Genomic DNA, 14,985 nt, shown 5'->3' on the forward strand with positions numbered 1-14,985 from the left:
ATATTCCCTAAAGGAACCAATTCCAACACAGACCAGAAGCTATTTACTGATAGAGCCAATGGCTGGAAAAGGCAGAGATTTCTGTTATTCCTGTTATTCCCATTAAAACACCTGTATTGAAAACCACCGTTGGAAGAGCTTTGTTAGCTCTTCCCCATGCTTTGAAATTCCAGATTAATCAGTTCAGATCAGCCTCAGGAAGAGCACAAGGAAATGTTATTCCAGACTGTAACTGGAGTGAAAATTGTGATTCAGGGCACATTATGCACCTGCACAACTGAAGCCCCCAGGATTTTATTAACACTGTCTGTCACATGTGTCAAGTCTAGTGAGAACTGTGGGCTAAAATATTTTGATAGCGAGTAAAAAAATGACAAAGCCAACTAATGTTGACCCTACTTAGGTTCACACCCAGGAGTTGAAAGATATTAGTGAGTGTCCTGTTACAGTCTTGAGTCTTGCTCACTTTGCCCTATGGGTTCAGTCACCAGAGGATTCAGAACAAAGGAGAGGAACCCAAAGTGTTCTTATCTTTAACTTGATAGCATTATTTTCAAATGCTTCTATCTTTGTAGCTGGTCATGAACACAATCCCCTTTTAAAACAACCTCTAAGGGAATCTTCTCAAGCCACATGAATACCATGCTGCCAAGGGCAACCCACTGCTTCAAGAGATTCCTTTTTTTACATTTTGCAAAGTAGTATTGGGCACTTCTTAGGTGCAGTTGTCCCAAAGGATGTCAGTGGTCACTAAAACTTCATCCACTTTTATCTGCATCACATCATAAAACCCTTTCCCCCTATTTGTATGATTGGGAAGGTTCTGTGACTTTGTATGTCCCAGAATTTCTCCAATGATTAGGAACCTTTTCTAAAGAACCAACCTAAATTAATTCATAGCCAGTTTATACCAATTTGGTTTTGAGACAGTGATGGCTTTTGGTTTAGATAGCTCATCTTACTTTATACTATGTATTCTGTTGGCAGGAATTGTATCCTCTTTCAACTCTCTTTTTCTCTCCCTCTAAATATTCTCAAGTATTTCCACCTTAAAAGAAAGAACGAGGCTTTTTCTCCCCCTGATTTTTCACATCTGTTTCAGATTTTAAATCATTTTGCTTCAACAAAACTCCACAGTATCCCAGAGGAGATTTCCTCAAGACCTTATTTGATAGGTTGAATACTTCCCTATCTCTGTAGAAATTACCTCTTCTGATACAATGTAAGTTCTTTGCATAATTCCACAATCACTCTTTCCATCCTGGTAACCCCTCTGTCTCATTCTGTTTGGATTGAAATTCCTTTGTCTGGGTGGCTGATTTACATAAGAGGCACAGCACTCCTTTTGTGTATTAAATAACAAATTATAAACTTGGTTCTCCTTGCCAAAATACTTATTGATGCTAACTGCAGGAGCCACCTTCCGTGAAATATTGACACAGCATTCCCACGATTTTAGAGGTTTTCAGCAGCCATCCAGGTGCTTTCTGGGTGGTTTTCTTCATAGATCAGAGACAAAGAATACCACCAAAATCCGTGGCAATTATTAAATTTCCTACAGGAAGGAATTTCCTTTGAAGCATTAGAGGGAACAGAAAACTGCCATAATAATCACATAATCAACACAACCAGCCCACAATTCCCAACTTATAATAATGTTGATAACACCAGTTGTATATTATTTAGTGTTCTGCAGTACCAGATTAAAACTTATTTCATATTTATTTGTCTCTTTCAGCTCTGTCCTGTAACTCCTGAATACTCCTGGCCCTGGAGAGAGCCAGCTTGTTTGCCCATGAACATAACTGAACCTCAATGTATAGAATAAAATATGGGTAGCAGATGATTTTTCTGCTGGTACAGTCCCACAATTGAATGCATTAGTTGGTTTTATCACATGATTGTTTGATGCTACAAAAGCCAGACACAGAGATAAGAAAATACATAACTTTTATGTTTCAGAAAATATGCTGAAGTTAAGATCTCCTATTAGAAATTGTGCTGAGTTAATCAGTGTGTTCCTTGGTGCAAATCTTTACTTCATCCCAATAATTTATAACAGGTTCATGGTCAGATGAACACTTGTTTACAGTGACCACAGTGGATACAAAGCAGTTGCTTTTTGCCACATTGGCATTCCAACAGGGAGTTTGGCTTTAAGCTGAAAAAGGGTAAATTTAGATTGGATATTTTTCCCTGTGAGGATGGGCAGGCCCTGGTACAGGGTGCCCAGAGGAGCTGTGGCTGCCCCTGGATCCCTGGAAGTGTCCAAGGCCAGGCTGGATGGGGTTTGGAGCACCCTGAGACAGTGGGAGGTGTCCCTGCCCATGGGATCTGAGTGATCTTTAAGGACACTTCCAACACAAACCATTCTGTGATTCCATGAGAACAGAAATGCCAGCACACAGTCCATAGAGTGATCCATTTTCTTATTTTAGGCTAAAAGTTTGACTGCATGAATTTTAAATGGAAACAGGTTATGTAAAACAAGAACTGAAAAAAGTAAACCTACTGAGTATCATTAAAAACAATTGCCATATGTGAAATTAAACTTTAAAATCAGTCTGTCTCCTGCCATGCAAGTGACATAAATAGAAGAATTAACAATACATTGTTTTACTCAATAGCTGAAAAATAATGACAATGTATCCTTCAAGTAAATTCCATTTTATTATTCTTTGTTATTCTCTCTACTGGGTTCTTTCCCAATTTCTCTGTCCTATTATCTGATTTTAATCATTCTGTATCTTTCATGGGCCTGCAGTGTGTGACCTTGACCCCATTCAAACCAGTGTCAAACACTGGTACAAGACAAAGGCCTTTGCACCTGTAACTTTGGTATTCACAGAAAAATGCATTGCTTGATATAACCAAGAGCAGAATAACACGTACTCTCTGCTTTTTTAATATGATTTTGATTAAAATAGAGAATGTTTTTAATGAGGGAATGAAATAAAATCTTGTGATATTACGGATTCCATCAAGAATTTTTTTTTTTCCACATCATTACTGCCTCTCCTGAGACTGCAAATGGAGGGGAAATGAAAATATCATTCTAGTCACTGAATAATTGTTCCACTGTTGGAAAGCAAAAATCAGACAGCAGTCTCATGCTGAAATCTCCTGCTACACACCTTGAACTATGACATGGAATATGTGCAGCTCACTGCTGGCTTTATATTATTTTTATTAAGGCTGTTTCATTTCTGGTAGTTGTAGACCAACAGTCCCAGGGTGAGGTTGCTCTTCCTAAGCTGGTTCCCGTGGGCAGCAGGACTTGATGGGTTTTGGCAGAGAGATACAATTGGTGACCTCTTGTGTCAGCCTGGAGACACGGGAGGTGAGCTGCCACTGCTCAAAGCCCCTGGAGCCAGCCCCTTTTAGAAGAGAGACAGTCCTTTAGGTAGCCCCCAGCCTCTTGCCACATTTGTGCCATTAAAAAAGAAAAGGGGTCTTCAGTCATTTTCTGTCTGACCCCACTGTGCTACCAGCATCCTGCCAGGAAGGGTTCAGGTGGGACACAATCCCCTGGAGCCCCTCACCCTACACATCTTAAACCCCATGGATTTTGAGCTGACCTGGATTTAAAATGAAGGAAGACTTCCCTTCCTCCTAACCTTTAAATTTCAGGTCTCAGGTGTGTGGTTCAAGGGCTGAAGAGCTCAGGGACTGGAGGGGCTCTCTCAGCACCTTTCTCCCTGGTTAATTCAGGGACTTTCCTCCTCCTTACCCCTCCCTTCAAATAATGACCTGTGCCTGAGGGATCCTTTCCATTAGGTAAAAGACAGGTGAGGGAATGAACAGACAATGAGGCTCCAAGTTCTAGAGCCTGGGAAAGCTCATGGAAAAGCAACAAGGATTAAATTTACAGTGTGTGGCTTCAAACAAGGTCACGGCGCTCTGCGCTGCTCACTAATGGGACCATATTTTACAAGGAAACTTTACAATAAGATTTGTTTTTGGAGGGCTGAATCAAAAAAAGTACAGCTTGTGGCTCTTTTGACTTCCTGGAATAGGCAGAGAATGGAACCAAAGCTGAGAAACATTTTCTGTGGGGTTGTGTAAATTAAAGTCAATTGAAACCTATGCACAAACCCAAATAAATATTAGCAGTGTGATTACAGATCTGTGAAACCTAACAATGTTGCTGTAATCATGGCTGAGAGGAGGACAATTCTCAAGGACCTGATTGTAAGAGCTCAAATGAAATACAATTCCATCTTTCATGTTTTAGCAAGATAATTTTGGTTCAGTTTTGACTAATACAGAATAATGGGAATAAAATATGCTGCCTCAGTCTCTGCATTATTGGCTTTACGTTATTGGTCCTGACAGCTGGCTTTTAAAATGCAGTAAATATTGGGCAATGCTGTTCTGTTAAGACAAGCCACTTCATCAAGCATATTTCCAAATCACACTTTATTTTCAAAATGGGTTTAATTTCTCTGTAGATCGCAAAGGAGCCCACTGCAAAATTGACCTGCGACAGAGTGCCCTCTACTGCATGAATTTGGGAAAGGAAAAGAAAGCCGACTCCTTAAAAATAAAATCTTTACATGCTGAGGCCAGCACTTTTGTCACATGCTGCTGGACACTGAACTAAATCTAATATACATATAGGCATATGTCACTCTTACCTTCTTCTACAGGACTAGGGAATAGTATCCCAAAATAGGTGTGACATTTGCACAATCTCTTCTGTGCTTTTCAGTGAAATCAGTGTGTGTCTTCCCATACCAACATGGTTTGTAGGATGGACACTTATTAGGGGAGCTGAAAATCTGCCCTGTATTGCCCTGCTGCCCCACTTGCTTTTGTCTGTTGGGAGGAATCCAGCACCATTCGAAGTAAAAAGTCTCTCTGCTTATAGATCTATTTTCCCAGTCTTTCATCTCTCCTGGTCTCTCATTTGTCCTTCTGTCTATTTGCCATTAGGTCACTCCTATTAGACTGAGCTCCCCTTTTCCTGCCCACGTCCTTGATAATATTGGATGCTACTGAGTTACACCCATGGCAGATGATTGAGGAGATATTTCACCAGCGCTGTCTCAAAACAGAGACTTACAGGTTACAAACATTTCATTGAAGCAATTTCACAGCAAAGCCCAAATCCTCAAGCAGACCTATACTTTTGAAGTCTTCCCCTGTTTTTTCTTTTCTTTGGGCCAGACTAATGCTGAGATTTGTGATGGACCAAACGCCTGCAACCTCTGTTAAAATTCACAGTGGCTCTTATCACTCCATTCCTCAGGGAAGAGAACCCCCCCCTTTTCAAAGCAATGGCATAGATAAACATTAAAAGGCATAAACAAACATTAAACATTTTGGAGTCACTTTTGAAATGCCCTCCTTTGTACCATGAAGTCTGCTCTGTCAGCAGTATATGCAGAGCCACATTTTCATTCTTAAAACCCCAGCTTAAGTCCTGACGAGCCACACAGAAAGCAATTGATACATGATCAAAGGTGGTCCCTCTGCAACCAAAGGTGGTGTTTGGATCCCTAACACATTTTTGACCACATCACTAGGACAGAGCAGAGGTAGGTAATAAACAACAAAGTTTTCACAGCAATATAATCAATCATCAAAAGTTCTTCAAACAAAACAGAAACAACACAAGCAGCATTCCCATAATACACAGTGGCCTTGCATATATTTCAGCAATGAATTTGCTGTCTATGGATTTGTTCCCACAACTGAACCTTTCCCTTAAAGGAAACCCTTATTGATAATTTACAACTTCTAAGGATGGCATCTGTGTCATTGCTTTCCCTTTGCTCCATACCTGTAAATCTTGTATCTTGTGCTAAATCCCTGTCGACTTCTGTCCACAAAATCAGTGTATTCCTGTGAGCGATGGAAGGGTCCCTTATCAGAGAGGAGCCAGTCGAAGGGGCTTGTGGCATGCTGATCCGAGACAGCAGCAACTGCTAAAACCCAGCAATGAAGACTCAGTGCTATCCACTCCCATAGAGCCATCAGAGAGAACAATTCAGCACCAGCACCGCATCGCCATATCATGCTTCCACTGGGGACTTAGAGCCTTCATTCTCTTAGCTTTCCCTCAACACCTAGACAAAATACACAGTCAATTAGATAAGCACACACTAGGCATCCCTTGGAAGTAGAAACAAGTTTCCTTTCTTTCAGCTTAAAGAGATAGTGGCCTCTACTTTATTATATTTTTCATTAGCATAAACCCCACTAGGCTAGTTAACAGTGGAGTGTTTCAGTACTTCAAATGCTGTGAAGCTAATGTCTTCATTAACATCATCAGTGATAATATTTACTGTTGAAGGGAAACCTTCACAAATCATCAGGGGAGGGATTGTTGGGGTTTTTTTTCCCATTCATGCTAATGAAAAATATGCAACATCAGATTCTTGTCTGTTAGCAGCGGTACAAAAATCGTTCAGCAATGTCTGTACATAATCATGATGTACAGCAGTGCAAAAATCATTCGGCAATGTCTGTACACAATCATGATGTACAGCAGCACAAAATCATTCAGCAAGGTCTGCACATAAGCTCACAGTTCACACACTGGACAGAAAACAGGTGAGATTCAGAAGACCCAGGCTGCTTTCTCTTTTAACGTCCTTGGGAAAATTGCGTTGTGGTTTGTCTTCACTGCAAAGCGTGGTTAACAGAGCTGTGTTCCTCTGTCCAAACCAGCATTGCTGGACACGGTGACTGCCCTGACCAAGAGCTCTGGAGCTGCCCACAGAGGTGAGTTCCAGTGACTTATACACACTCCAGATGCTGAAATTTTGGGTATCCCTAACAGCAGCATTTTGCTTTCAGTCCAAATCGCTCCGACTCAGCGGATCAGCCTAGAAACACTTTTTAAAAGGTGCCCAAACAATTTTTTTTGTGTGCCCTATCACAGATCAGGTATTGATTGCACCATGTAGGAGCTCAGTGAAGACAAGCCACAGCTTCCCTCTGTACCTCAGACCCACCCCTGTGGAATGGGCTAATGTTTCTAATATCCTGCAGAGATTTCATTAAACCATCTATGCAGGATCATGAGGTTTTCAGAGATGACAAAGGTCATGTGGAATCCTGAATATATAGAAGCAAGTTTTCAGTCTAAGTTGAAACAAAACAGAATGAATTAAAATATATGAATGTGAGAGCTTTAATTTTTCTAGCTGATGAGTTTAAATAAAATGCTGGATTCACATTCACTCAAATCAGCACTCATCATGACATTTTCACCTTTGCTATGGTTTTGGAACTTGGTGGGAAATTTTTCCTTCCTATCAGTAATTTGGTCTGTAAGTGAACCTTAAAAGATGGATATTTCCAGCAGAACAGTCCTGCAACTGAACACTCAGCACCCCCATCCATTATAATGAACATTGTGTCACTGAGTAAATATGCTCTGTGCATATATGTGAGATATTAATATTCTCAAGAGCCTGCAGGAAGCTGACTGCCTCCAGGAGAGCACAGAGGTTCTTGTGAACCAACAGGAATTTACAGCCTAAGAATATAATAATCTGTCTATACAACCAGATAAATACTCCAGCTTTATGTGGTGTAATTGTTTGTAACATGATTTGGACATGATTCTGCAAACAATAAATGTATAAAGAAAGACCCTGCTCATATTTCATGCTGAGCATGTACCAAGACACTGAATTGTAACCATAAACAGTTACAGCCATGCAGTTGTTTCTGACCATAAAACACAGATTGCATTAATTTTATAAATCCTTTTGAAATTAAATTCCAGGAGTCTACAACAGAGACCTCTCAAACTTTTATTTAGACTCCCAAGCCATCACTTCCATGCAAAAAGAGTCTGCCTATTGAAGTTTGAGTATCATCTTCCTAGACTGGTGGTGTTTTGTTTTGTTTTTTTTCTCCCTTCAAATTCATGTATTTGAGGTTACACCTTTGCATAACCTTGCTCCCACAGTATGAGAAAGTTTGCACAGATTTGAGGCAAAACTGGAGTGCAGTAGATTGCTCTGCTGGCCCATAAAAGCCATGATGGTCATTTGGTTGCCATTTCCTGGTAAAAATAGATCAGTATAAATGAAGAAAACATTCCAGTCACTTTCAGACAGGCCAGACCAGCCTTTGCATCACAACAGAGTGAAAACCCACAAATGCTCTTGTCTCTTCTTGTCATTAATAAGGGAAAAATATATTGCACAGCATATTCATTCCCTTCCATCGTCATTAGCACAGACAGGGAAGATGCTGGGCATAATTTTTTGACATTATATGAAGCTACAGAAGTGAGTGTCATGAGAATTTCAATTTTCATGCCTAGTGTTATTTTAAAATTTTCTAACTTTTCCATTGAAAAATTCCCAAATACTTGATTAAATTAGAAGAGATAGGAGTTTACTTTTTCAGTTACTTATTAACACTGAAGTGTTTCAGGCTGTTAAACTGTAATGATGACTAATTGAGTCCCTTTTGAATTCAAAAGGATAATATTAGGATTGGAAAATTAATTACTGTGGATATGTAGCATCTTCCTAGCACTAGACTAAACCAGCACTTGGAAAGGAATAGTGGAAGAGCCAGGAGTTTATTTTTGGCTTAATGCTGCATCTCATAGTGGGTCATAAATTAGGCACTGGTAAAACACCTGCAGAGAACCTGTGCAGGTACAGAAGAAAATAATCTTGGTTTAAAGATCTCCTTGGTTTAAAGATCTGTGGAGCTATATTCCAAAGGAGCATAAATATACAGGAGAGAAATGAGGAGAGAAAAATCATGTGTGTGTTTGTAGCTGGTATTTATGCACTTGTCTCTGTTGTCCAGTCATTGTAAAATCATTCTGCACTGCATTAATCCTCATAACACCCCTGAGAAGGAGACTTTAACAAACAAGGACAAGGAGCCTGAAAAGATGACTGCTAAGGGAGGGGTTAAGCTGTTAGAGGGATCTAAATGTGTGCTTCCTAGTAAAAGATAATTTAGAACATTCTAGCCAAAGGATTTTCACAAAGCTTACAGTATCAGAAATATCTTAAATTTTTGAATATTCAAATTCTCTAATTAATGCAAATGCCCTGAAAACATTTTCTAAAGACTGTTACAGGGCACATGGAACACACAAAGTTTGCAGTTACAAAGCCACAATAGAACTCCAGGGAAGAACAGTCTGTATTAAATTTGTGGTAGATAAAGGGTGGGGCATGGCAAATAAAACACCTGTTAAGTCACAGAGCTGGGAGATTTTTCAGGTAGAGAAGACATTATACAGAGAGCAAATAATGCAATATTTATTCTGTGATAAAAACTGTCATGTCAACAACAGTCTCTTTGAAGTGCTGGCTTGAAGGACAATTCTTAGGTACAGATGCTCTGCACATTTATTTTCTGTTATCCCCATGGTTTTCACCCAGCTGCCACTTGTAAATGCTGCTAAGCTTTTGGTCCTCCTTCTGAATTCTGAGGTTAAGGTGAGTTCAAGAAGAAAAACAGGCTGAATTCTTCTTTGTTAGAAATCTATTGTCTCCTCCCTGGCATTAGTGCAGCAGGAATTTGACTCAGCATCTTCTGGGAATACCATAGCTAAGCCCTAATTCTCTTGAATGTGTAAAGGTTCTGGAGACTGGGAAAATCCATGTGTTTACATCATGGGTGGATGTAGAGCTGGCAAGTGCAATGCAAATGTTTTGGCCACTGGGACAAATTTCATCAAGCTTCAGCTGTGAACAAGAGAACAGGACATCTGTGGTCATTTTGTTGTCATCATATGGTAGGGCAAGCCCCACCAAACTCAGTCTTTTTTAGGTAATTTTTTAAAAAATATTAAAGTTGTAGATAATTACATATAGTATTTTATGAACTCACTAGTACACTGAGCTAAAATAGTGCAGATTGAAGTGTCTGCTTGATTTGTGGGTTGAGCTTTCTTGCTTCCAGAAATGAACCATGATACACAGAATAATACAGAGCCAGCCCAGATGTGTGCACAGCAATGCTTAAGAAAAGAAAAAAATCAGTAAGCTTAAATCCTTTCTAAACTGGAAAAATTTCTGAAGGAAAAAAAAAAAAGTTATCTATGGTTACCTCAGTGCATGTAACCTTTTATTTCCCAAGAGGTGAGAGTCAAGTATAATACAGATGTGTTAATTTATACTAAAGATATAGCTACTGAACTGGTCATTACTGGTTCACTAGTGGAGCAGCCTTTTATGTAAGAGTCAATAAAGTTGATGTGAGGCATCACCAGGAACATTTTTGGGCCACCTGTACCTGCAGTTCTCAAGGATCAAAATAAAACAACTGTACAAATGCATGGACATTTTTGATAAGATCAGGTTTGGGGGTTTTTTCCAATATTTCTCTCTACCCTGGGATCTGAGAGATGTATCTGAGACCTTGGTCTGAGATCCCCTTCTGTCAGTGGAGATGCAGAAGACCTGGGTGTCTCTGAAATCCTTTGGTTTTTATGTTCACTTGAATTCCAAGAAAATGCTGATACAACCCAGCTCTCCATGGAAAATTGAGAATCCTCTGTGCTAAAGTGGGATTCTCCTGGCTGCAACTTCCCGTAATGATGAAATCAAAATTTAAGAGCATTTTTCTCAGATATGTCCTTTCAAAGGAAAGTAAAAAATAACTTCCTATAACATTTAGAAAATTAACACCTCTGAGATGGTGCTTTTTCTATGCAAAACACAAAGCTTGGCTTTCCTTGAACTAATCAAAATATTAAATACTACTTGTATATCCTTTAAAAATAAACATACAAAGAAAAAATATGATAACAGATGGTGGGGAATACATCCAATTCTGGTTGTAGGCAGTTGGATTTCAGAAAGGTCATAATTTTACCATTTATGAGGGTTTTGGTACTCCATCCCTCCATTACTTACAAGCCTTAGGGATTTCAAAGTTACTGCTTTTGATCAAGTGCAATCCATGGTGTAGCAGAGTACCATTCATATTTCTTTTAAATTGCACATGATGGAAAACAGGAATGGAGCAAACCTTTTGTTTTCTAGGTGTTAACAAGATTCTCAGGAATGCTACAACTTTGAATCAACAGCAAGAAGCAACATTTTATTTACTGCAGGTGGTGGATGGGAAACAGTGAAGCTCAGAGAAGGCAAGATAAGTCCAGACCTTTTTTTTACAAAGGTATTTTGACACTGAAAAATGGAAAGACATTTTACATAAAGAATAAAGCAGTAGTCTGTGTCTCAGAGATTGCTCTTATCTGCTGTTAAGTCCTTGGGTTTATCACTTCATGTGTCTCTGCTTTCCCTTCCCTGTCTGAGGTGTGATGATCACATCACCCACCTTTGCAAAGCACCACAGGACCTCCTGTGTTATCATCAGGGATTCCTATTCTTCCCTCAAGGAGCCTTTTTCCTCATGCTAACCACTTCAGGTGAGTGAGACCTGAGGAGGCACCTGCCCATGGAATTCTCTCACAGCCCAGTGCAAAAGAAACAGCTGTGGGGAAAAAAAGTGCAGAAAGGGCTGCAATCAGTGTCAGCTAGAGAGGAGAGCAAAAAGTATCTCAGCTGTGCTCTGCTCTGGGCTCAGCCACCACACAGGCTCTGCTCTCCAAAGGAAGATACTCAAACCTGCTGGGGAAGATGAAGCAGGAAAGCTTTAGAGATGTGATTGCTTGGCAAAAGATTTTGAAAATATAGGAACTATAAGCAAGATATTTACAATTATTTGGTGTGAGTGTCTTTTCAGGTTATTTTTCAGCAGCTGCTTAAAATATGGGGAGCAGATACTACCATCTTTTATTGCTTTTTACAGTTCTTTTATCTCAGGAGGTGGGATAGCTACTTATGTTTTAGGACTACTGAAGGATTTAGACTTTCTTCTTTGCAAATCTGACATCTGAGTTTATGTATGTATGTATGTATGTATGTATGTATGTATGTATGTATGTATGTATGTATGTATGTTAGTTAGTTAGTTGAAAGTTATTAAAGCTTTTTGGGGAGTTTTCTAATTTTGGGATTAATGCTGGTGTGCCGTCAGTATCAGGTAGAGAGGAGAGCAAAAAGTGTCTCAGTTATGCTCTGCTCTGGGCTTAGCAGCCACACAGGTTCTGTTCTCCAAAGGAAGGAACATCTCCCAGGCTGAATGTCCTGAAGGACAGCCAAAGGACTTGTGGACTGAGGTGAGCTGCTCTGTCCTGTGGTCACAGTCAGCTGCTGGACAGAGATGAGCCCTGCTTGAAGTCCCCCCAGATGTCTGGGGCAGGAGCAAGAGACCCAGAGCAGGCTTTGGGGCATTGGAATCACTGAATCACAGGGTCACAGGGCTCTGGCTTGGAGGGGATCTCAAAGCTCAGCTCCTGCCAATGCCAAGTGGCCCAAGTTGCTCAGAAGGACCAGGGCAGAGGATGGCGAGGCCTCCCTGCTCTCAGATGTGACCTCATGAGCTGCAGGGGACAGTGTGTGACACTACAGAAAAATTAGAAGGCACCTAGGCAGACAAGCCATACTTGTCAATTGGTTTTCCAGAGGGGACTGAATCAGCTTGTTCTGTGGTGTTCATTCTGAGCTACAATCATCTGGAACAAAATCTGAAAGTAGAAATTAAATCTAAACAAGCTTAAGAGAGTTTTACATTCCAGGCTTAAGAATAAGTCTTCATATCAGTTCCTGGTAGCAGTTTTGACTACAGGCAGCCTAAATCAGCATCTTTCTTTTATTCAAACAGAGCTTCAACCACTGCCAGATTTTAGCTTCCCTCTCCCCTCTCAGAAGGGAGCCAAGATCCCTGTAACTATGCCCTCAACAGCCAGAATAAAGAAATAAGATGTCTGATTTTTATTCTTTTTTTAAACAATCCTGCTGGGTTTTCCTCCTCCCTGCCTTCAAAGAAAAGAAGAAAACATCCAATGCCTCCATGGAAAGAGAGAATTTATGTCAGCCCAGCCTCTGCAGCTGTGCTCAGGTCTGTCTGGAATGCTGCTGGCTGCTGAGTGTTACAGCCCTTGCCCACAGAGCCTGCCTTGCTGTTTGCTCTGTCCCTGCAGAATTTCACTCCTGCAGGTGCCTGTGAGCCTTCAGCTGATGTCCCCATGTGCTTTTTGTCACTCCCCAGTGCAGCAGCAAGTGCCAGCCTCCTCAGCCCTCGAGTATCTGCTGGCTGCCAGGCGTGCCGAGGGAATCGCTTCCATGCCTGATATTTGTCAAAGACCTGAATTTTTCCTTTGCTGCCCAAATCATGGGGTATAAATTCCCTCAGGCACTGTTTAGGTCTGTTAATCTAAGTTCATCCTCCTGTGCAAATGGATCCTGGTGTGTTTTAGCTGATGATGTCAAGCAGCATCCCCAAAATGCCATTGCAGTCTTTCTGCCTTAAGGAGTGGGTCTGTTTCTACAAGGAGCCCGTTGAGGGGAAGATACTGCCTGTCAAGGCTCTGAGAGCACAAAATAACCTTGATCAGCCTTCTCTGGGTCCTCCTCCACCCACCTCAGGCTGGCCAGGGGCTCCAGGACCCCCAGTCTCAACTTGTGTGGTTCTGGTGGGGCTGTGTAGGTGAAGAACTGAAAGGGAGGAATCATTGAGGCACAGAGTGATTTGGGTTGGAAGGGGCCTTAAAGATCACCCAGTGCCATCCGTGCCATGGCAGGGACACCTTCCAGTAGCCCAGCTTGCCCCAAGCCCCATCCAGCCTGGCCTTGGACACTGCCAGGAGCAGCCACAGCTTCTCTGGGCACCCTGTGCCACCCTCACAGGGAAGATTTCCTTCTCAATGTCCAATCTAAATCCTAAATCTACTCTCTTTCTGTTTAAAGCCATTCTCCATTTTCCTTTCACTACGTGATCTTGTAAAATCCACTCAAGTCCTCGTTGTGTCCCAGTTCCTCATCTTTAAATGGGAGCTAGCACCAAAATTCTTGATAGACAACAGGTACCTGTCACACAAGGAGCTAAAATGAAGGTGTTTTCTGGAAGCCCTGGGTTTCTGGCCAACACCCAGGGTGCCAAGATACAGAAAAGCTTGAAGTCTGCTCCAGGCTGGATGACTGCACTTCTGCAATCATAAAAATCCAGAGGGGTTGAAGTTTGTAGGGATGAAACCTCAATCTTTGCAAGTCCACATGGACTATCCTATGTGCAAAACCTCTCTGCATGAAAACTCTGCATGACATTTCATCTTAAGCCACTCTTCCATTACACAGGTTATGCTAAACTTTCTCCCAAATTGTCCAGAAATTTTCAGCTAAAGCATCTGATGGCAGGAAAAGTGTTAGAAGGGAAACAGAACAAGCTCTCTTGGAATAAGTTTGGGAGTGGCTCTACAGAAAAACAACAGCTTTGGGAGAGGTTCTGGTCCAGCATTTCCTCAGGCCCAGACTGACATGCATTGCTGAGACATGGAATTTTGCATACTGGAGCTTTCAAGTTTGTAGAAAATCCCAACAGGAGACATACATTTAGAAGCCTTCATTCCAGCTTGATTTTATTTTTTTTAATGAATGCTTATTTTTGATCATCCAGCATTCTCCACTCTGATAATTTCATTGGGTGTGTTTTAGTGGGAGTTGAGCTGCTTCTTGGGATTTATGAAAACTACCCCCCGAAATTAGGTCATAAATGACCATTGAAAAGTCATGACAGCTCCTTTTCACTCATAACTCTCAGTCCCCAGACAAGTTTTCTGACCCAGTTTGACAGCTAAGTGTCAGTAGGACACAAAGAGACTGAGACACATGTTAATTAGGTGTATCCAGTAATCCATTCTGGAGTAACAAACAGCCCTTTCCTCTCTTAATCCATCCTGGTACTAGTTTTTAAACCCAGGTGTGGCATTCACATTCTCTGAAAAAAATCCCTTCACCCAGGATTTTTCTCCTGGGAAGCTGAGAGGCCTCAGAGAAAAGGAAAACAATTCTTATCTCATTTGCTTCTCCTGTGTTTTGTTCCTTTGGAATGTGTTTGGAGATTGTTCACCCACAGGTGATTGTTCCATTGCATTCTGCTGGGAGTTGTTTGCACTCTTTGGCCAACCAGGGCCAAGCTGTG

At 41.1% G+C, this 14,985-nt stretch overlaps 1 protein-coding gene across 2 annotated transcripts in view; it reads right to left on the reverse strand.

The window, feature by feature from the left end:
* LOC103814800 (BMP/retinoic acid-inducible neural-specific protein 3) overlaps window positions 1-6,021 on the reverse strand; it is a 188,961-nt gene extending 182,940 nt beyond the window's left edge. Inside the window, exon 1 of one of the 2 annotated variants that reach the window (XM_009088418.4) lies at window positions 5,786-6,021. In XM_009088418.4, coding sequence (XP_009086666.1) covers window positions 5,786-6,021 — 236 coding nt within the window. The remainder of the gene's footprint in view (window positions 1-5,785) is intronic. The other variant, XM_050977475.1, reaches the window with a different exon arrangement.
* Between the last annotated feature and the right edge of the window lie 8,964 nt (window positions 6,022-14,985).

Source organism: Serinus canaria, chromosome 8, assembly GCF_022539315.1.
Source record: "Serinus canaria isolate serCan28SL12 chromosome 8, serCan2020, whole genome shotgun sequence".
Classification (NCBI taxonomy): Eukaryota; Metazoa; Chordata; class Aves; order Passeriformes; family Fringillidae; genus Serinus; species Serinus canaria.